Source organism: Anguilla anguilla, chromosome 14 (assembly GCF_013347855.1).
Source record: "Anguilla anguilla isolate fAngAng1 chromosome 14, fAngAng1.pri, whole genome shotgun sequence".
Lineage (NCBI taxonomy): Eukaryota > Metazoa > Chordata > Actinopteri > Anguilliformes > Anguillidae > Anguilla > Anguilla anguilla.
In genome coordinates this window covers 33,886,246-33,909,877 of record NC_049214.1, presented here as the reverse complement: position 1 = coordinate 33,909,877, position 23,632 = coordinate 33,886,246, and the positions used below count along the sequence as shown (strand labels likewise).

General features: G+C 49.6%; 1 protein-coding gene across 2 annotated transcripts in view; it reads left to right on the top strand.

Moving 5' to 3' along the window:
• ttc28 (tetratricopeptide repeat domain 28) overlaps nucleotides 1–23,632 on the top strand; it is a 290,826-nt gene that overhangs the window by 172,363 nt on the left and 94,831 nt on the right. For both annotated transcript variants that reach the window (XM_035391601.1, XM_035391602.1), the window contains 3 exons: nucleotides 1,374–1,521; nucleotides 9,571–9,843; nucleotides 13,944–14,074. In XM_035391601.1, the coding sequence (XP_035247492.1) occupies nucleotides 1,374–1,521; nucleotides 9,571–9,843; nucleotides 13,944–14,074 (552 nt within the window). The remainder of the gene's footprint in view (nucleotides 1–1,373; nucleotides 1,522–9,570; nucleotides 9,844–13,943; nucleotides 14,075–23,632) is intronic.

The following is a 23,632-nucleotide window of genomic DNA, read 5'->3' as shown; positions in this document are numbered from 1 at the left end:
GAATAAACGCGCTCACCGCCCCTCTGGGGGGGTTCACCGTCCGGAGCGAATCAATGCCATTTTCTTTCTTTTACGCGGTGCTTTTTATTGATTTTTTTTTTTTTTTTTTTGTTTTCTCTTTTTTTTTTTTTTTTTTTACTGGGATACAGATGTTTACAATACAGGCTAGCAATTCCAGGTAAATGAATACGCGGAGGATGCTTTTGCAAATCTTGCGGTCGTGCTGCATCGAGTCTGCGCTTTTTCGTTCGGCTATTTGCCTGTGATATTTGCGCTCTGTGTTTTCAGAGCTCCTGGCTTTTGTTCTTTTATAAATCAGAGTCATTTTGTTTCCTGAGGGGGTTGTTGCGGGCATGTGTGTTCTTTATTTTATGCATACTCCCAATATTGCTGGGATTTCTCCCTTGTGAAATTGTAACATGTCAGTACATCAATATCTGGCACGGTGTCGACCCATTCATAATTATTTAACAGAACACGACGCATCGCATTTACTGTGGCCTGTCTGAAACGGCACTGATAAGTGTTCTAAATATGAACGCACAATTCCACAATGCACAATGCTTCCGTGACACTGCGGTAGTAGCACGGTGTAGCGTAGTAGTATGTACAGGAGAATTATTCTGTTCACCGGACATTTTGACACATGTTCGTGTGGCGTGTCCCGTGTTCTGTGTTTAAAAGGATCTTTTATCGTTCTCGTAAATGCTGTTTTTGTGTGGGCGGAATATCTCTTGCATTTGAAGTGTTTGCCCTTGCGGTGGCGGATATAGAATTCCTTCTGTAACGCCAGCAGAACATTCTACTGGGACTCAAATCGAGCGGGGTAAAGACCTGCGAGCATTTACTACGAGCATATCTTACAATTCCCAAGCTGTTTATCATCAGCCGCACTCAGCCTGACCTGGAGAGATGGCAGGGAAATGTGAATGGAAACACTGATGACATGTATGATTGTGAATTGAATATGATTTTTTTTTTTTTTAAAACATTCAGCGTTTACTTATTCAGAGAGACCGCCGTTTCTTTTAAGCTGTCAGGCCACCGGTGGACAAGGGAGATGAATAGAATGCTTTTTCCCCTCGCTCTCTCCAATTTGGAGTGTCAAATCTTGTGTGTGTGTACACATACTTATGATCTGAGATGGTGCAAACAAGCACACGCTCTCCTGTGAAGCTGCTTTTCATCACTGAGCAGTTGGCAAGCTGGGCTCACACAGACCTGAGACGGAGGAAGAACTGACTTGTAACTGACCTGTCTCTCTTCCTGGGCGTGCAACATTGCCGGTGTAACTGACTCATCTCTCTTCCTGGGCGTGCGACATTGCCGGTGTAACTGACCCGTCTCTCTCTCTCTCTCTCTCCTCTCCGCAGGCATACTTCCGACAGGGTGTTGCCCTTCAGTACCTGGGGCGGCATGCCGACGCGCTGGCCGCCTTCGCCTCGGGCCTCGCCCAGGACCCCAAGAGCCTGCAGCTGCTGGTGGGCATGGTGGAGGCCGCCATGAAGTCGCCGCTGCGAGGTACCGCGCCGCCCTGCTTCCTGTTTCTCTCTGCCCGTCCAGTCGCCCTGGCAACAGGCGGGACCGGGTTTGGGACGGCAGCAGGCGGGACCGGGTTTGGGACGGCAGCTAGCAGCGGGGCTGTCTGCGCAAAATGCGGCCACCAGAACCGGGCGCCGGCCCTGACTGTGACGCTCCGGGTCCGATTGTACCTCACCGAACGGCATCAAACGAGACTCCCAAAGCAAAGACAGTCTAACAGCCTTTTTTATTCATTCTTAATTCACAACTTTCATTTTCCCCACCGCAGCGCACCTGTGTAAACGGAGCGCTGCAGTCCGGGGGCTTCGATCGCGCTGGCTGGTTTTAGCTCCCCGTAGTATTCACACGGAGGCTGGCTGTGAGAGCGGTTTTTAGACTGAGCGGTCCCTCTGTTTGGCGCATGCTAACCCGCGTACGCCGGGCGTGCGCCAGCTCGCCGCCCTGCTGGCACCGCCCGGCTCTGCTCAATTACTGGCGGCTGATTAAAGCGGCGGCTCACAGTCGGGTCCAGCAGAACGGGCCGTTTCGGGGCCATCGCAATTTTCCCTCTACCTGTTTGCACAGCGCTTTTGATTTAGCCTTTTGTTTGCTTTTCCTAGGGCTGTGTGTGTGAGTGTGTGTGTGTGTGTGTCTGTGTGTGTGTGTGTGTGTGTGTGTGTGGGTGTGTCTGTGTGTGCGTGTGTGTGTCCGTGTGTGTGTCCGTGTGTGTGTGTCTGTGTGTGTGTGTGTGTCTGTGCGTGTGTGTGGCGTGTGTGTGTCTGCGTGTGTGTGTGTGTGTCTGTGCGTGTGTGTGGTGTGTGTGTGGCGTGTGTGTGTCTGTGTGTGTGTGTGTGTCTGTGTGTGTGTGGGTGTGGGTGTGTGTGTGTGTGTGTGTGTGTGTGTGTGTGTCTGTGCGTGTGTGTGTGTCTGTGTGTGTGCATGTGTGTGCGCGCGCGCGCGTGTGTGTGTGTGTGTCTGCGTGTGTGTGTGTGTGTGTGTGTGTTTGTGTCTGCGTGTGTGTGTGTGTGTGTCTCCGTGTGTCTGCGTGTGTGTCTGTGCCTGTGTTTGTGTGTGTGTGTGTCTGTGTCTGTGTGTGTGTGTCTACGTGTGCGTGCATGTGTGCGTGTGTGTGTGCGTGGTATTTGCTAGTTGGCTTTTATGTGCTCACCCTTATCCTTCTTTGTCTCTTGCCAATTGGCTGTCTCTTCCAATGTTTACAAGACAGACGTGCGGGTTTGGGAAGGTTTCTAAGTGGAATTTATCGCAGCCGAGCCAGAATGGTGGTCTCTCTCTCTCTCTCTCTCTCTCTCTCGGTCCCCATTCTCTCTCTGTTTTCTCCCCGTTCAGATGGTTAGCTGGAAACCTGGTGCTTTTTACTCTAGACTGTGGGCACATGACGCGAGCTCACCGCCAGTTCAGCCCTTCCAGATTGTGAATGGTGAAAGCAGCGCCTGAGCTGGCCCGCCCTCGCCTCACAGATCTCACGTGCCGTCCCCAGCCTGCCGAGATTTCACAGATTCGCGGTTTTTATGGGAATCATCTCAAAACTGCGAAACAGCAACAGCGGTGGCCTCCCGGGATAGATACGCGCTTTCGAGACGAATCTCATTTTGGCTGAAAGTGATATACCGAAGCATCGAAAGGAAAGGGGATTTTTATTTTCCACCGAGATAACTGGCAACCCTTCTGCTGAGTGGTTCTCTTTCGCCTGTGTGTGAAAGGATTGTCTGTTTCTTCCGGATACGTGAAAATCTTTCAGGGGAGGGAGGAGTTGGACAGGATGAAATATGAACATGAGTTTCTCTCGCTTTTATGACTGAAACAGCACTTGGTGGATGGGGCGCAGGTGCTGTGCCTAGCATCCGGTGCCAGGCTCCTAGTTGTTTGAACCGCATTTCCCACGACGCCTTGCTTGGCAGGGATTGTCTCAGAGCAAACAGGTTAACAGCATTACAAATGCCAGAAAGAAAGAATGTGCTGGAAACGTCGTTTCTTTTTGCTGTGTCCCATCCCTCCCCCACCACCAGTGTTTTTTCCCCCATTTTTATTTGTTTTGTAGCACCAATATGGACTCATTCAGGATTACCTCACCGTAATTTAATTATCCCCTTGCTTGGGTTTCTCCAGATGGCCTCTTCCCAAATTTCCTCACGTTGCCGGATAAAACTGGAGGAAGACAGAAGGGTCAAGAATGGTGGCAGTTTACACACATTCTAATATTCGTTTTTTTTTTGGCAGTTATTTCTAGTCTTGTTAGATGCACGTTCTTCAGAGTAGCTCTTGATAAGAGCACCTGCCAGGTTTAGATGGTGGTGGAAACTTGAGAGAGAAAAACATATCCTGGGATGTATAGTGCCATGAAAAAGTATTTGCCCCCTTCCTGATCTCCTGTTATTATTGCATATTTGTCACACTGAATGGTTTCTGATCACTGTGACTGCAAAAGCCTTGGAATGGCACTGACAGCTTTAGATGTGTGGCCCGGTCAGTTTTACAGCCTCTAGTTTCAAATGCTTGACTTTGTTGTTTTGATCCTGTAAGCAGACTTTTATTTTGCGTGATTCATCCACACTGTCTCACACTGCCGGTCTCCTGTCAGATCTGACAGCCCCTCCCTCAGCGAGCGAGGGTCTTCACTCGTTCCTGTCCGTACTTTGTGAGGTAATGACCGTTTGGGGCCAGCGCGGTTTCCGCTTCTGACCGCACAGTTTTCGTTGCGGTTGATTGCGTGGCCAGTGTTTTAGGACCGCGTTGTCTATCGAGGAAACGGTTTGTCTGGACAAAACAGAAAAAATGAGGCTGGCTTCAGCATGTGCAAATGTGCACATCTTCCAGAACAAACGATTTGACGCTGGCTAGTCCACGTGCCTTAGGAGGCAGAGTTATGGTACGTCTTTTTTGGGTATGTCTCAACCTTAAGGGTGCAAAATCAAATGGACTTCATTCACCTTGGGTTCTGTCCCATACCTTAATTCCCCCACCCTCCTTTTTGAAGACATTCCCGGTGACAGAATCTGAAAGGAAATTAGAGAGTCTGCTGTAACTGCCTGCAGCAGGCCTCAGCCACAGCCTCAGGATCATCAGGGCCTCCTGTTCCTGCAGAAGGGCGCTATCCCTCCCTCCCTCCCTCTCTTCTTCCCTCTCTGTCCCTCCCCCCATTTTCTCTCTCTCCCTCCCTCTTTCATTCTTTCTCTCTCTCTGTTCCATCCTCCAGGCTGGGGGTCAGAGGTCACCCTGCAGTTAGTGACTCTTGCTGTGTTTATGGCTGCTTGTTGGCAGGTGCAGCAGAGGCTCACATCTGTCCAGCTGAAGCTCTCTCTGGCGGGCTCTGGTTTTCGAAAAAGCCTCGCTGTGAACGTTTTTTTTTCTTTCTTTCTTTTGTTTCCCACCTTGACTCCTTATCCAAAGCTGATTATCCCCAGTACTGCATCCTGGATGACATCCCTGCCCCCCCCCCCCCCCCCCCTCGTCCCCCCCCAGCCAAGAGGCGCAAAGTAGAGCCCAAGAACACACAAACGGCTAATCGCGTTTTCTTATTCGGTTCCACCACCTTTTCGGATTCAAGCTTTAAAAGGTCATGAAAGTCATTCTTTTTTTTTTTTTCGGATTCCGGATGACGCACACAGACTGAAACTCAAATTCAGAACCCTGAAACCGAGAGGTGGCGCGTCGTCAGATTGGACCGCGTTTCGCCAGAGAATAGCGGGAGGCCGCTCTTGCCGTGGTGAACGAATCCTGTTTCCTTTACCGAACGTTTTGGCTGCTAACGGGCAACTTTTCAGTAAAATTTCCTCCTGAGTGGTGCAGTAAAAAACCAGTGCAGTAATATGGCTTCTCCCACATCAGGGTCCTCCGCAGCCCAGCTCCTGTGGTACCGGAAGATATGCTTTCCTGACTGCGAAACGTGAATCGGCCGAATTGGATGTTGAAATGGGAACTTGGAACGTTCACGCATGACTAGATTACTAGAACGAGGAATAAATTGAATGAGATGACAGAAGGAGGTGGGGCGGTGTTGTTGTTATCACATGCAATTATTATTTTTTTTTTTTCGATTTATTTTCCTTGGCGGGGACCCCCATCCGCAGTGACTTACCGTAGGTCGCTAACGGGCGTCGTGCTTATCTTTAATCCCTCATATCCGCATTACGCAGCGGCCATTTCGCGTTCGCCTTGAGAATGGCGGCCACGCGCGTGCCTTCTGACCTGCGATGCGAGGAGGTGCAGCGGTGGAAAATCCAGGTCCAGAAAGCAGAAAGTCCTCCCCAGTATTTTGTTCCAACCACCTGGATTCGCTAGTTAGCACAATTCCTCAGCCAAGAGGTAGAGCTAGTTAGTGGAATCAGTTGGGCTGAGTTCATGGGTGGAAGAAACACACGGCAGGACTTTTACTTTCTGACCCCTGGACTCTCCGCCCCTGAGGGAGGTGCAGGAATCCGTTTGGTTTCGCGCCGGTCCAGCGCCGCCCGTCGGCTCGCCGCCCTGGACTGCGCCGCGCTGCCCGAGCCTGAAAGCACGCCCCGCTTCCAGGGGACATATCGTAATTCTCCCCGGCGCCGGAGTCGCCACTGACAGATCGATCGCTCCGCTCGGTTACGCGCCCGCCAAACACCGTAAAGCGGGGGAACCGCGGCCGAACGGCGCCGCTGAACGGGCCGTCGGCATTCATCAGACGTGGCGCTTTGGCGCTGTGTTTATGCCTTCAGCTGCCGCCGTGCTGATTTTTATATTTTTTTTTTACTCTGATTGATTTGTTTGTTTCGCTCTTGCTTATTTTTTACGACCGCTCCGCTCAGTGTTATGCCAGTGTTGGAGACTGCGGGCTCGGTTTCACAAGTCTAGGGCGTTCAACACAAAAAGGAGAGGAACGGGCGTAGGCGTACTAAAGTGTCGCTGCGGCGTACGCTAGCCCTGAATTCGGGGGGGGGGGGTTACGAGTGACCCCCCCCTCGCTTCGTGCACGCAGTGTCCGTGACTGCGCCGTGAACCCTCGCCAGTACTCCACAGGCGCAAGTGTAGGCCCACTCCCGATACGAGGGTAACAAAAAATACTACTTGAACAAACACAAGGAAAAGGGTGCACTCCACCCCAATGATAAAGCAACGTTCCAAAAAGCGCAGCCTTCAAGCGAGGTACGACTTCTACACCTCCAAACAGTCTTTCCCAACAGCCATCGCCATATTACGTCCTTGGTTGTGTCCATTTTCCTTTTTGTTCTGTCCCGCTGCAGAGGGACAGATAAAGCCCCCCCCCCCATGCAGGCAGGTGACCAGTGCATCTGTTTGTAGTTAAAGGGGCCATACTCCATTTACTACTGTATGCTCCCTTAGGCCTATATGCATACGCGACAGACACTACGATTATGATTGCAAACTGTAAATTGATTCTGTGTGCACCCATTCTCGAACACAGACACACACACACAGAGTTTAAGATTGAATATTTTTGAGAAAGTGTGTGTGAATATCCGTGCGCTCGACTCTTAAATTGTGTGAATATTTCCGTTTGAGAGAAAGTTGCGCAGGAAGATCTCGCGGGCGAGTTGACCCACTTTTCCTGTAACTGTGTTGAGGATATGCAAATGCCTGCTGGGAGTGCGATGGTAGGCCTGCTTCTCCTGAGCCTGCCCCTCTCCCCTTAGGCTGTCCCCCCCCCTACTCCCCCCCCCCCCCCCGATCACAGGAGACATCTCCTCCGCTCCCTGCTCCACTTTTCCCACATCCCCTCGTTCCCTTTTCCCAGTTCCCCAATCCGTCTTCCCAGTTCCCTCTTCTACATTCCCTATTCCCTGTTTTCCATTCCCTCTTCCTAATTTCACATTCCCTCTTCCAAATGTCAGTTTTCCATTTCTTATTCCCTGTACTCCTTATTCCCTTTTCCCAGTTCATTGTTCCTTGCCCCGTCCCCGTTTTTCCAATTCCCCATTCCATTTCCCAGTGTCCTGTTCTCCAGAGCCCTTTTTCCCAATGCCCCATTTCCAGGTCTCTTTCCTCCCATTCTCCTCCTTCACTGTTCCCCGTTACCTGATGCACATTCCCGCGAAAGAGAGAGGGGCTGTACGCACCCCCATCTGCGGGGGCCAAGCCACAACTCATTGTCAGTGATTGATCAAAATACTGCCAACTTTTATTGGCCAGGAATTAATAACGACTGAATTATAACTACCCTCAAAGCTCTCTCTCTCTCTCTCTCTCTCTCTCCCTCTCCCTCTCTCCCTCTCCCCCCTCTCTCTCTCTCTGTATCTCTCTTTCTCTGTCTGTGTCTCTCTCTCTGTCCCTGTGTGTGTGTGTGTGCACATCTCTCTGTCTCTGTCTGTATCTCTCTTTCTATGTGTGTGTGTGTGTGTGTGTGCACATCTCTCTGTCTCTGTCTGTATCTCTCTCTCTGTCCCTGTGTGTGTGTGTGTGTGTGTGCACATCTCTCTGTCTCTGTCTGTATCTCTCTCTCTGTCCCTGTCCCTGTGTGTGTGTGTGTGTGTGTGTATCTCTCTTGCTCTGACTGTGTCTCTCTCTCTCTCCATGCAGAGCTTCGTTGTCACAGCGGGGTACCGGCTCTCTGTGGCCTTGTGTTGATTTATGCCTGTGCATGCAGTTTCCCCTCTTCCATGGTTCTCAGTCCGTCCCACAGGTCACCTTGTACCCCCCCCCCCCCCCCCCCCCCCCCCCGGGCTATGGCGCTGCACGTTCAGCTGACGCAACTGCACTTGGGCGTACAAATACTAGATTTAACAAAGCCTACACCCCCGTCCACCCCCCCCCCGCCCCCCCTCCCCTCCCAAACTCTTCCTCAGTCATAAATAACCGGATGAAGGTGCGTGATGACCCGTCATCATCACGCTTTGAGCGGAAAATTGGAAACCAGCCGCCAGCTCTTGTGTTAAGTGCCGTACCACCCCCATTATGTCACTACACTACCCATCAGCACCCTAACTGCTCGTGTGCGTGGTGTTGAAGGGAATCTTTTGGGGAGGAATTTTTAATTTGACGACGTGCTCGCCGCCAACTGAATCCGCTAAACAGCTTCCGCGAGGCGGTGCTGCGATTCTCAGTCTCAGAGGCTTGCCGGCTTCCTCCTGACGTAGCTGGGCGTGAGCCGTTCGTTTTCACCGTGTGACAAAAATATGACCGAACCAGCAGTAGCTGTGCGCCCTGGCATTCATCCTGCGTCAGGAAATATGTCATTTGCTAACGAAACAAAAATACGGAATTACTAAGGTCCTCTGAGATGGCCAAGGGCAGGCGAACACGCTGTGGAGTGATGCCGTTTGTGATGTCATCAGAAAGCGCCGATTTTTTACGGCGTACCTGCAACTGATACTGTGAAACAAGAATGGGATAAGAGGGCAGCTCCACTTCAGTGGCCCTGTCTGTCCATCGCGGCGTTAGTTCCGGTTCAGATGTTCTTCCGTTGTCTCCTTCGGTTTCTCTAGGTCCAGGTTCTGCGATTACGGATCAAGTCAGTGAGACCAGCTGTTCTCTCTTCCTTCTTTCCATGCTTTGTTTCATCTCCCTCTCTCCCTTAGCCTTTGATCTTTTTTATTGACTCTCTCCTTGATCCGGGCCACCCCTTCCACAGGCCACCCACCCACGCATGGATTTTGTCGGTTGGTCATCAGCTGCCTCGCGGCAACCAATCGGTTATCTGCAGCCAGGCGCCGAGCCATCTCCACTGACATCTTCCCTCAGATTTTAAAATATATTTCACAGTACATTAATTGCATTTACTGTATTTTTAATTGCCATATATTATCAATACATTGAAATGTATATGCAATGTGTGTATATACTGTACAGAATATGGTGCATTTGAAGTCTATAATACACAATGTAGTGTACATACATAGTAGTTGGGGTCAGTCAGTTACATTTTAATTGAGTCTAATTCACCCTGTGTATTTCAGTTAAATTCATGAACTGAAAATAAAATCCTCATAGAACCTTATGACTGTTTTCCTTTTGATTTCCTGAATTGAAATATGAAGTGTGCCCCTACCCCCCTTCCCCCCAGCCCTGATGTTCCACTTTCTCCGCCCCCCTCCCCTTTTGCAGAGTCCCTGGAGCCCACCTATCAGCAGCTGCAGAAGATGAAGCTGGACAAGAGCCCGTTCGTGGTGGTGTCCGTGATTGGCCAGGAGCTGCTGTCGGCCGGCCACCACGGCGCCTCGGTGGTGGTGCTGGAGGCGGCGCTGAAGATCGGCACCTGCAGCCTGAAGCTGCGCGGCTCCGTCTTCTCCGCCCTCAGCAGCGCCTACTGGCTGCTGGGCAACACCGAGAAGAGCACCGCCCACATGCAGCAGGACCTGGAGGTGGCCAAGACCTTAGGTGAGGGGAGGGGGGCGGAGTCACCGGACAGGGAGGCCTGACTGAGGACATTTAATTCCTACATATATAATAGAGGATTTATGGGATGTGGTGGGTGTGTTCAGGGTAAAAAAAATAAAATAAAATAAATAAAAATAATAATAATAATAACAACTATGGAAGACAATGAAAGATGGGGGTTTACAAAGGTGGTAGTGGGGAGGGAATTTTGGAGAAAAATTCATGGGATGTTGGGGGCACAGGTGTTTAGAGATCCAAGAATTGTCAAGAAAGTGCAGAAATGTATTTGCTGCAAAATACAAAGTAACTGAAAAAGTAATTTGTAAGCTGCAATCAGAACGGTGGAGATTTATTTCAAATACGTCCCATTCGGGCAGGGTAAGGATTGCCAGACTGGGGAATTTTACCCTTGAAGAGCCTTTTTGAAAAATAGTTTGAGGGAATACATTTTCAGGATTAAAATGTATGGGAGTCAATGGCAGGTGACTTTTCAAAGGTAGTAAGGGGAAAAGGTCAGTCCAAATATCGGAGTCATTTTAAAGAAGGGGTATTTTTGAGGAATATTTTGGGGGGGTTTCAGGGAAAGGAACACAGGAATCCGGCAACCCCACTTGAAGGAGGAGCGCGGAATGTGTACGCCCGAGCGTTTCCGTGGCGACATCTCTGGAACGGAGCGGTTCCCGGGGCCTCGGCCTTTAATTAGAGCGCATCCCGCTCTCTGAATTCCCGCCAAAAGCGTGTCCTCTCGGCTAATGAGGAGTAATGGCCCCGCCGCGGCGCCGCGGCTCCCGGGGCTGAGAGGGGGCGCGCTTCATCGCGCGGAAAGGCACACAAACAACGCCGCCGCCGGACCGGTCCTCGCCGGGCGAGCCCCCCGAGGATGACGGATGGGGTGGAAACTCGCCCCGTTTGCTGTTCTGCACAATAAAGCGCGCTCGCGTTGGGGAGTGGGGGTGGGGGGGGGGGGCGGGGAGCGAGCGTCTGCCACAGCCGACGCCTCTCTCCCTCTCTCCCTCTCTTTCTCATTAGCGCCGACACCCCCCCCCCCCCCCCCGCCCCGCACCTGTGATTACAGCGAGCTCATATTTACAGCGAGCTCATATCTGTATCTCTCCTCTAACGCGGGGCCTGTGAGACGCTGAAATACCCACCGGCTTTTAAAAATCTCTCTGGCAAAGCTCGCCATTAGCGGCCAATTTGGGAGAAGTGCTCCCAAAACAGGAAAATATCACATCAGATGTGTTTGTCTGCAGGCCAGCTTAGCCAAATAGTGTCTCCCCCCACACCCCCACGCCACCACCCTTGTTTTCAAATCAATGAAGTGTTACTCTAGGGCCTGGCTTCTTGGTGTTCCGTAAAACGATCTTGCTTTCGTGAGTGGTACTTTGTGATAATTCTTTGTTTGAAGGGGAACTTCAGTCTAATTCTGTGCCGTTTTATTTTTATTGATCTTTCAACAGTTGGAACGTTTTTAAAAAAATCATATTTTTCCAAAGCTTTGGTTGTGCTTGTCACGTTTTGCATTGAAAACAAGCCTCATTGACTCAGTCAATGCTTTTCTGCTACAATAAAAGTGAATGTAGCTACACTGGTAATCAAATACATATCACCTTAGCAGGTTTTTCCCACATAAGACATGTTGGAAGATTTGTTATGCTGTAAATACGTATTTTCCTTTATCCCATCTTGTCAATGGACCGTTCGATTTACCATCTAAAATGTATTTTAGGGAGGAGCCCGAAATCTTATTTACCAAATTTTTAGTTCCCCTTTAAGAAAGCTGTGTAGATATATCAGACTGGCTCCGGATAGTGAGTGATTTGACCTCTGCGGTAAGATATTGTAAAACCAGCACCACTTGCTCCAGTGAAGACATCTGCAAGTTCACGATTAATCTCAACAATTAACATATCCTTTAAGCCTTGAATGCGTTTGGAGCCTGGAATTGATTTTACGTTTCTGGGAAACAAATCGTTAAGACGTACCCCGGTGGTAGTGATTGGCCCAGGGTACGCAGTGGGTTAATGGGGCTTATAAGACCCATTTATAAACACTGTCTACATCCAGCCAAATTCCTCCTGTTTTTTTAACGTTTTCCATTCTCCCTTCCCGTTACGTTGCACTTTCATTACTTTACATTTCAGGCATTTTGCAAGTGCTTTTATCCAGAGCGACTTACTACACAGCTTTTTCAGTTTACATGGTGTCCATTTGTACAGCATGGATACTAACTGCAGCAATTTCAGGTTAACGGCAGTGTCCCACCTTGGAATTGAACCTGCAACCTACGAGGCCCTGCTGCCCCTTGTTTTCCTTTTAAAAGCTTGCAGTGGTAGCTGTAAGGTCAATGTGCTGCTGGGTCCACACTGCACACGCTCCGTAGCGACAGTGCGTCCATACGGAAGAGCCTGCGATTCCACATGGTTTATATCATGCTATGCCTGCTGGAGACGGTGGCACACGCTCTGTCAGTTTCCCCTCTTTATGAGGCATGGAAATGAGAGCTGCACACACGCTGGCGTATGTCATGGCCGAAGGGGCGTGGCCTAATTGTGTGGCTTTGCTGAAGCCACCTCACTGCTCTCAGGGTGGTCCAAAAACCTCTCACCGTGCATGGCCTTCTCCCCCTCCCCCTTTCTCACACGATGAACCAAGATGGTATGATTGCGTGCACTTGTGTGTGTGTGAGTGTGAGAGAGAGAGAGAGAGAGGGAGGGAGGGTGAATGTGAGAATTTTATTTTTCAAATCCCTTGACTGGGACATTCCAATAACAAATACATCAACTCAGAAGTCAAAAACATTGAACAAAATGACTGCAATAAACCGAAAACACAAAAAATGACAAGCTGAGTGAAATATAAAACGTTTAAATGATCAAAGCAGTCGCAGCCTAAAGGCTGAAGTAACCGTCGTCAGGTTCCGCCTAACCTCCCTCAGATCCCATAAATGATGGCAGATTGTCTGCTCATTTGTAGCAGGCCGTAGTATGCTGAATTTGAAGCTGAGAGAGAGAGAGACAGACAGACAGAGAGAGGGAGAGAGAGAGACAGACAGACAGAGAGAGGGAGAGAGAGAGAGGGAGAGGGAGAGAGAGTGCAGACTGACTGCAGTACAGCTCACACACATTAAGCACGCCGCTGCACAGCCTGGGCGCTATCAGGGCTGTTCGGCTCAGTGCTCAGGCCCGGTGCAGTGCTGCTAGTGGTGGCCGTTATTCTCTTGCGTTGGACATAAACTGTTTCCTGTGGAACGGACGCTCAGCAGTCCAGGAGCTCCACACAGCTCAGCATTAAGGGTCACAGCACCTGCTGCTGTCACACTGTTAAGCGTGGCGCTTTTTGATGACATCACCAGCCGAAGCTCTCCTCTGTGTGCGTGTGCACCTGGCTTTAGGTGCTAGCCTACTGTATCTTTTTTTGAGGGAGAATCATGGTGATAGAGCTTCGCCCGTGGGCTGTTCGAATCATGCCTTCAGAAGATTTTCTGTTTTTTTGCTCTGATTGCCTCGGTTTGTTGCATTTGCATTTTACATATAAGCATTTATGATGCTAAACCTTTGCATTTATTAATTTGTTTTTGAATATTTACTGAAGCAACTCAGGTTAAGTATCTTGCTCACGGGCCCAACAGCTGTACCCCACCAGGGAATCAGAATTCTTCCTTATTCACTAACTCTCATATTTTCTAGAAGGAATTAATAAAGCAGGATATGGTTTGGAGATTCTGCTGTGTCTCAGGTCTTCCTAATCCTTGACATGGGTAATACTGGAGGTGTAGGAATGATGTGTTATCACTTTTCGGACAGAAACCAGACAGGAGCTTTCCACCAATCATGGAGTTCATTGGTAACAGCAAAAAGAGCAACATTGGTGGTAATTGGTGGATACCTTCTGGCTATGGCCTAGTTATTGTATGCGATCCTGCAAGTATAGCCATAAAGTGTCCTCCAGTAACCATTGGCATTGTTCTATCTGTTTTTACTAATGTAAAAACCTGCATGATTTGTGGGGAGCACAGAGGGCTTTCTGTGCAAACGTGACAACACTGTGTCCCTAACCCTAATTTACTCTCCCTGATAACTGTCTCCTTCCTCCCTCAGGTGACCAAACAGGTGAATGCCGGGCCCATGGCAACCTGGGCTCAGCATTCTTCTCCAAGGGGAACTACCGCGAGGCCCTGACCAATCACCGGCACCAGCTGGTCCTGGCCATGAAACTCAAGGACCGAGAGGTACGCCCACCAGCAGGGGGCGCCCGCCCTATGCCCTGTATGAGAGTGTGAGTGTGCGTCTGCGTGTCCCTGCATGTGTGTATGAGTGTGTGTGTGTATATATGGGCGTACATGTGTGTGTGGGTGTGTGTGTGCATGCATATGTGTGTGCTGATGGAACTCTAGTGAATAAAGGGGCGAAACGTGGTTCCCATTTTGCCATGTGGGGGGCTGGGGTTTGTACACGCTCGGATCGCGGCACCAGGGATCCGTCTTGGACTCGACCGCGCTGGCGGCTACGGCTGGCGCGCTCACAGCTCGCTTGAGACTTCATTTCGTACTAGCATGGGCAGACGGGGACCCCCCAAAAGGAGAATTGTGTTCCCCCCACACGGTTCCAGGGTGTGCGCGTGCTGAAAATGTTTCTGTGCAATCCATCACGGCCCCTCACACGTAGCTGTGCGGGCTGTCAGAAATTAATGTACCCATCCTGCCCCCCCCATCCCCTACTCAAAACCAGTCCATTGGTACGGTCGAGAATAATGGAGGATGTCATGTTATTGTCCTCCTGAGGGGAGGGGAGGGGAGGGGGGGTAATGGTGTGAAAGGAAAGGATTTTTTCCTCTGTTCTCCTCTGTTCTTTCTCTGACCTCTGTGTGATTGTTCTGAGTGACAGGTGTTCATTCCTGAGTGGCTCTGTCTGCCCGGAGGAGGACAAACAGTCCTTTTTCTTCCTCCCTATCCCCCCTCCCTATCTGTCTTCCTCTCTATCTCTCTTTTTTTGCTGTCTCTTTGGCTCACTGTCTCTCTCTCTTTGTTTTCAAAGACAGTGAAATTTAAAGGTCTGGTCAGGGAACAAAACAGCTTTTTTTCTGCACTATTAGCGAATTAGGGAAAAATGGATGGGAAGAAGGAAATGTTTTTGGTCGTGTTCTTTGGATTATGTCTGTAGTCCAGAGCTACCTGGTTCTCTTGGAACTCCTGTTGTGGTCAGACCACAAAAACACAGACCAGGCAACACACAGAGACCCAGAGGCTGATCCAAGCGCCATTAAACTCCATTAAACTCTAATAGAACGTAAATCTCACTGACTTGAAGCCTGCTCCGGTCTCTGGTATTTGGCAGTGGCTTCATTTCGCTGAATACTTTACTCATAATCTCTGTAACGCGGGGAGAGACAGACGTGTGAGGCGTGTATGGTCACCCCTGGACCTCTTCAGGGGAACCTCTGATCCCTCTGTTTTTACCAAATATTAAACGTGGGTCAGATAATTATATGAAATAACTGTGAAGACACCTGCAAACTTCCTGTAGATTACTGATGGTTAAAAAATGTAACACTGATTCTTGTCAAAATTCAAGTCAAACGATTCTTCCTTGACTGTATATTTTGTTTCACGGATCATTATAACTGGAAGCACCTTTGTGTGCTAGCGAATATAAAGCTTGCATAGGCTGAAAAGCCTGTTCTTATCAGTATGCAAACTTATGTTCTTCATTGAACATTATCAGTGCTTAAAGTGCTTATTTGACCTGGTCGGTGTATCATGTCTCTTGAAGCCTGGTTTTACAGCAGTCTAAACTACTTTTGGTTACCTTCAACCGGTAAAAAATAATTTAAACAAAAGTGGTTCCTCCCCCCTCCATTGAACCGCACATCTCCAGCGGAAGAGAATTAATGTTCATAAATGTTCGTTGATACCCGGTATCCACAATGCTAAAAACGTCTGACATTCAGTGAGAGGGAGTAAGCTAGCATTATCGCCATTACCCTTCACAAAAAGCAGTTCAGCCAGTTAACTTCATGACTTAAGGGCTCAAAAGCAGCGAGTTGCAGTTGTGCCCCCCCGCTCTCCACGAACAGTGTTAACAGGACCCCCTGCATTAGAAGAATGAGGAAGACTGTGGCTGAATTCCAGATGAATAGTGGTTCTTCACTGAAGGCAAGCAGCCAGAGCCACGCGCGCTTGTATGGAATTTCGGGGGGTGTGGGGGGGGGGGGGGGGCGGCTTTGCTCCCCACCACTGCCCTTTGCTCCCTACTACCCTCTGCCCCCCCCCACCCACCCTCTGCTCCCCCCACCCTCTGCCCCCCACATACTGCATATGCATCCATACCTACCATCGTGGTGCTGCTAATTGCTGCAGTGCTCAGTATTTTCCTCTCTAATATAATATTAATAACGGGCTACTGTGCAGAGAGGTCATTTCCAAGCAGAGCCTGAGGCGCTGCACTTCATTTTCACCGGCACTCTGATATTCATTTATTTATTTTATTTTACCCCATATTAAATTCCTTCTGGTCTTTTTTTTTTTATTATTTCACTGATTATAAAAATGCACAGCGCCAGCAGCACCTTATGAGGGTAGGTTATGTATAGCTCATGCGAGAGAGGGAACCTAGTCTCGGGGCGAAAGGTTATTTGCGCTACTGGAGTCCCACATGCCCCCCCCCCCCATTACGAAGGTGACCCTGAAAAGAACCCAGTATGAGGGTCTCTGTATCCTGCAGTGCGGGAGGTCCGGCGTGCGAGACGTTCCACGCGTCAGACTGCTCTGCATCGCATTAGCAAGCAAACGACACGCCGCGGCGTCCGTCTCTCCGTGGAAACCGCTAACCTCAGCGGTAGCGCCCGCGGCCGCGGTCCTCGACGGGACGCACCGTGGGGAGCCGGCTCGGATCTCGGCAAAGAGGTTCGGGGAAAAATTGTACAAAACGAGAGCCGTAAAAACTAGGGTGGCTGAAAAACGGAAGTACCGCCCACCCAAAACCAGGTCGCAGCTCCTGTTCCAGGGGCTCCTGATCCAGCGCGGCCTCTTAAAGCGGGGGTGACCAGTCTTATCCGAAAAGGACCAGTGTGGGTGCTGGTTTTTGTCTTAGCCCCGCACTGAGACACCTGATTCTGCTGATCAAGGCCTTGATTGAAGACCGTGATTAGTTGAATAGATAAATCAGGTGTTATGGTGCTGGGTTAAAACAAAAACCAGTACCCACACTCGCCCATTTGGGATAAGATTGGCCACCCCTGTCTTAAGGCATCAGAAGTCAGCAGCTCGGTGCTGTTAGAGAGCTCTGATTTTGCCAGGCTAACGCTCACTCCTTCTGAACATCACTGCTCTCAACCCTATGTGTGTAAATCCAGCAGAAGAAAATCCATAAATGGAGAAATGTTCTGAACAAAAATTAACTCTGTTCATTTAACTGGGAGGTTTGTGGAGGTGAACACTGAGAGCCACGTGATCAATAAACTGGATTTATAATATAGGGAACAGTAAAGAATTGATCCAATACAAATTTCTGAATGTTTTGCAATTCAATACGTTTTTCCACGGCTTACCCAAGCACAAAAAATGCTGGCAGTGTGCCAGATGATGCTGTTCTGAATTGTAATGGGCAAACTCACATGAGCAATAACATCTTCATTCAGTCTGCATGGAACAAATCTGTTGAAAAATAAATGCAAATAAAGTGCTTAGCACTTAGCCTAGTGTGCCACCCCCAGCCAATAAAGGTAATAAAAAGCCTTAGCTTAGCGCTTAGCCTAGTATACCACCCCCTTCCCATAAAGGTAATAGAAAGCCTTAGCTTAGCGCTTAGCCTAGCATACCGTCCTCTTCCAATAAAGGTAATAGAAAGCCTTAGGTTAGCGCTTAGCCTAGCATGCTATCTCTCCTGAGGGTAATGGACGGCGCTTTCAGATCACCCCTCACTGTAGCCGTCTACATGCTTTTTATCGAGCTGTCGTTTTTAGTTTTCTATGGCTGGTGTCTGTTTTAAATATACTTTCGTACACCTTAAATTCCACCCCCTGCCCCCACACACACATTCTGTGATGCAGATGGGGTGAGCAGCTATGCATTATCATGAAGGGTAAAGAGAAAGACAGACGGAGAGTGAGAGAGGAGGAGAAGCAGACAGCTCCCCTAGAAGAACCCCCCTCTGTGGTAAATCAAAGCGCGCAACTGGATCCCCCTTTATCCCCAAACGAGAAGCGTGTGGGCCCTGTGGAAGGGCGGCAGTGTCTGGCCGCCGCGTCGTTAATGCAAACGCACGTTCCACCGGCTCCTCGGGGGGGCGGGGGGGCGTGGGGGCGGTGGGGGGGTTGGCGGATTGGAGAGGCCCCACGCTGGGCCCACAGCGAGTTTGGCAGAGCGAACTGTCATTCAGCACACAGCCCGGCCTGAAGGATGAGGGAGAGGGAGTATATACACATTACACACGCATCATATATCACGCTCCAGCTTCAGTTTATATACAGCACACACGCGTCAGGCACTCCAGCTTCAGTTTATATACATCACACGCACATCAGGCACTAATACTTCAGTTTATATACATCACACGCACATCAGGCACTCCAGCTTCAGTTTATATACATCACACGCACATCAGGCACTATAGCTTCAGTTTATATACAGCACACACACACCAGGCACTCCAGCTTCAGTTTATATACAGCACACGCACATCAGGCACTCCAGCTTCAGTTTATATACATCACACGCACATCACACACTCCAGCTTCAGTTTATATACATCACACGCACATCAGGCACTACATCTTCAGTTTATATACATCACACGCACATCAGGCACTCCAGCTTCAGTTTATATACATCACACGCACATCAGGCACTCCAGCTTCAGTTTATATACATCACACGCACATCAGGCACTCCAGCTTCAGTTTATATACATCACACGCACATCACACACTCCAGCTTCAGTTTATATACATCACACGCACATCACATACTCCAGCTTCAGTTTATATACATCACACGCACATCAGGCACTACAGCTTCAGTTTATATACATCACACGCACATCAGGCACTACAGCTTCAGTTTGTATAGGCTACATCACACACACACACACACACACACACACACACACACACACACACACACACCGTGCACTCCAGCTTTGGTTTTTATACATCACACGCACATCACACACTGCATCTCTGGTCTATGTGGGCTATATCACATACACTCCAGCTTCAGTTTATTTGCATCAAATACTTCAGCTTTGGTTTACATACATCACACACACATCGAGATCTCCATATTTGACGTGAAAAACAACACACAGATCACAAACTACAGTTTTGGTTTCGATACATCACACACATCACACACGACAGCTTCTGTTTTAATATATCACACACACACAACACACATCACATACTAGCTTCAATTTATAGCCATCATACCCATGTCACACACAACTTAGTCCCTTCTTAAAGAATGGGCTGGTATGAGAGTATTTGTATCCAACAGAGGACTGAATACAGAGTTCATGAGGAAGATATATTTCAAAATGAGAGAGAGCAAGAGAGACTAGCTTATCACTGCAGGCTTAGGAGAGCGACAGGCTGAATTGTGGCTGTTTCCCACATTGAAAAAAAAATACTCAATTACAAGACAAATATTGTTTGAGAAAATGGCGGCAATCATCCTCAATTTGCCGAAATGACAGAAGCTCAAAAAGAGGAAAAATAAGCCCACTTTCAGAAGGCAGTCACAATCTCAATGTTTTCTTTGTCTTCACAGTGGTTTTATCCTTTTAAATGATGACAGCTGAAATAGAGGAATGATCTCAATCGCTATGAAAAATATATACGGTATTTGTATTAGTTTAATAATGTTTGCTCTAATTACAGTTGTATACATGTATTGTCTGTCTTTACTTGTTGTTATTAAATTGTGGCAGTTTAATTGTTTGTTGTAATTTCGCAGCTTTGAGACCGCTCACAGAAATGTCATTTATGCTGGCGAGAGGAAGAGGTGTGAGAGAGAGCACGGAAGACTGACGGGAGGAGAAACGTTTCCCATAGTCCCGAGCGCTACGACCCGGGCTCGCGACCCTGACTCACACCGAAATCCGAGCCTATGAGGTCACCGCGCCCCCGGGTTTTAGCGCGGCGGCCTGGAGGAAACGTCCTCTGCTGGTCGTTTTTGACCCGCGGGTTCCCGGCTGTCTGTGAGAAAGTAAACACTGCCCCTGATACGCTCCTCCAGTCTTTTCTGAATAGTTTTTTTTTTGTACCCAAACTTGCCCAGCATGATTTAAGACTTTCCACTGCAGCGGCCTTAACCAAGAAATTAAATTAAAACAACTCACAACTTTGCCCCCCCCCCCTCCCCCCCAGTGATAGAATCAGAATGGAGAGTCTCATGGAATACAAGAACAACTGAATCCCCGTTCCCCCGCGCCCCTCTCCCCTACAGAAACCACACTGTAAACTTTTCATCAAACTTTGTTTTTTTTTTGGGCTCACTTCTTGGTTTTCCTCCCTCTCCCTTTTCCCTAGTAGCCCCTGGTACCGGGGTCATTAGGAACAAGGATTCAGGCTGAGGCCCCTGAGCTTACCGCTGGCCGGTTAGCATCAACCAGTGCTACTGCCCCCTAGTGGTGGCCCAAGGGACGCCATGATGGGAGGGGCCGATGGCAGTGATTTTTCAGGTTTCCCATTGAATCTGTAGCCTGTGACCCCGCCCCCTCACCCCCCAGCAACTGGAAGTAAAACCTGACCCCGTTTTTTCAGTCTCCAACTCTCAGCTACGGAATGAGCCCCATGTTCACTTTGACTTTGACTCCTGCAATGCAGTCAATCACTCATTTTCCAGGACTGGAACTAGCAAGTTGTTCATTGACATTAGAGGCAATCATAGTATATTGGGGTGTGGTTCAATATATTTTCTGATCTTTCCAATATATGTATATCAATTGAATTTTGTGTATCTCTGTATATTAATTTCCCAATAGGAGAATCAAATTTAGAGTAGCTTGTAAGTTTGCAGCTTATGCAGATATTATGCAGATATTATGCAGATATTATCTAAAATAGAACCTAATCAAATATCCACATTGAGGAACGTGACCAAACACGGTTGATGTGCTGTTGCACATTCATTATCATCACCTCAGCAGTGGCATCACAGACACGCTCTCCCACACCGACCGGGTCAGAGCCGCCGGCATTGTTACAGGACACAATGGCGGCCAGTCCGGCGGTTACTCAGAAACTAAGATTACCGAACGACACCGGGAGCAGGTCGGGCTCCATTCTGTTTTCCGAGGGAGGCGGCGGTGATGTTCGGAGAAGCGCGGGATTTTGGTTCTGCGCTTCCGCGTTGAAGTCGTCCTTTCGAAAATGAGCGGCGGACGGGGGAGCCGCCGTCTCCATGGTCACAGGCCTCTTCCGCCGGGTTGAGTAAAAGTTAAAGGCAGATTGCGACGGTGTAACGCGGCCGCCTGGAAGCCTGTCATCATGTTTACTGCAGTGCGGCGTCTCCCAGCCCCAGGCCGCCTTAAAAGAAATTGGTACCGTGCAGAAAAAAAAGAAAAATACATGTATTTGTTAAATGAGATTTCTCCGTTCTATCACCGTCTGGTGTGTGTGTGTGCGTGTTTTCTTGAGAACCTAATGTGTGTGTACCCGTAATGAGAAAGTAATACATGTCAATAAGTCATAAAAGTGTGAAAATATGTGGAGCTTATTAGATCAATGATTATTGCCACTTTGATAAATGCAATTTCAGGTCTGTGTTTTGGAATGCATTTTAATAAAAATGCAATTATGCAGCATAATTTATATGTGCATCAAATGACATATATGAGAGTGGCAGTAATTGGTTTATTTTCTCATTTCTGCTGCGTATATTCAGATGCGGTGGAATTTGTATTTTTCGGTGCTCCAGCGGATGATTATTTTATGAGCGCCTTATTCAGCGATGCTGTGGTGCAGCGCAGCTGGTTCTGGGTGTGCCGGAGGGAGCTGGAACCCGCGCGGGGTTCCACAGGTGGTCTGAGGTTCCGCAGGTTCTGCACCCGTGCCTCGGGCCGCGTCCCAGAATCCCCCTGGGGCTGCGCTGCTTCCCCGGAGTCGGATTAGCTTGAGCAGGGCTCCTCCCGCTGGACAGCCTCGGGTTCCGGGCCGTTTACTCGCTGTGGTCTCCTGCGCGCACTGCGGAGGTGTTCACGGCTGGGGGCTGGAGTCCTGTCCTTTCGTTAGGCCCGCTAGGCCCGCCCGGGTGGCTGCGCGCGCATGCGTCTGGAAGAGCAGCCGCGCATTCACGCTAGCGCTGCAGTTCAAGGCTGAAAATGGCCGTGACTCCCACCTATAGACCCACGGGAACACTGTCTGAGAGATTAATGACTGCTCCTGCATTAACTCCCTCCATCTGAGAGAGAGAGAGAGAGAGAGAGAGAGCAAAAGTGAGGGATAGAAAGAGAAAGAGCGAAAGATCCATATCTTTCTCCATTAAAATCAGTCGCTTAGACTATTTTTTATCAGTATCCGAATCGTTTCAGATGAGCCATTTCAAACTTTACTCTCCAGCCCCCTCTTCCCTCTCCCTGTCTTTGGCTGCAGTACCACACATGCCCACTGGGGGCAGAACTGCATCCTAACGTGTGGTCCACTATCGGGGGAGGGAGGTTTAAGGTCCCCCAGGTTCTAGATCGGGCGCGCTGATGGATGTGGTGTTGGAGGGGGGCTGTGGTGGCAATGCTATGACAGAATGAACGGAGAGTCTCACCATAGCCCGACCGTAACCAACTTCCTTAACCGCGCGGATACCCCCACTCCTCCCCTCCTCCCCTTGACTAGCTGTCCTCAAACAGGACCGCTCGCCGTCCATTCACCGTAAACGCCGTCCTTCATACAGATTTCCCTTTTTCCACTGCGACTGTGGCGCCGGTCTGACCTGGTGAGCGCTTACGACCGCGAAAGCAATCTCTGACTCGTTTATGACCGCGAAAGCGCTCTCCGACCCCTTCAAGACCGTAAAAGCGCCGTCTGTCTCGTTTCGAGGGGCTTCCGTTAAAGTGCGCCGTTTCTCCTGGTGAGGGGTTCAATCGATCGTTCAGTCTCAATCCCGTCGGTCCCTGGTGAATTTTGAGCGTCGGAGTCAGAATGGGAACCAGCCTGCTTGTTTCCTCCTGGAGGAGAACCCTGCAGCTGGACTAGGCACGGCTGATGGTGGAGGGTTAGCTCGTACCTGCACATGTTAGCGGGCTGGGTTCCGGAACAATCCGCCCCACCGCTCTGTGCGGTACAGTGCTGGAAGACCCCTGTCATGACTGTGGATGATGAACTGATAGGTGGGCAAAGGCCACTGATGAGTGGTCAGTGGGGTGGGGTGGAGGGTCAGTCAGCGGTGTATCCAACACTGGTGAACTCTAAAGGAGCCACCTTTAAACAGCCCCCATGCCCCCCCTGCGGGCAGTGAGCACCCCCCCCTTACCCCCTCACGCACCCACTCGCTACCGCCCCTCGTAACTAGGCGCAGAGTCTGCACGGGGCCGGCTGGAGAGTCAGTTAGAGCCGCGGAATTGCATCCTGAACCCGGGTCGATCGATAGCAGCCCTGTCACAAAGATGAATGGGATCTTTAGGAAGTCCATTTTAATGAAGGCAGAGGTAGAGAGTCAGAGATTGTGTGTGTGTGTATTATGAAGGGGATCGGGGCGGGGGGGGGGGGGGGATGTTGGGTGTTGGGTGTTGGGGTTGGGTTGGGGGGTGGGGGGTGGGAGGTAATAGCTCCGGGCCTGTGAGGCAGGGCGGTGCGT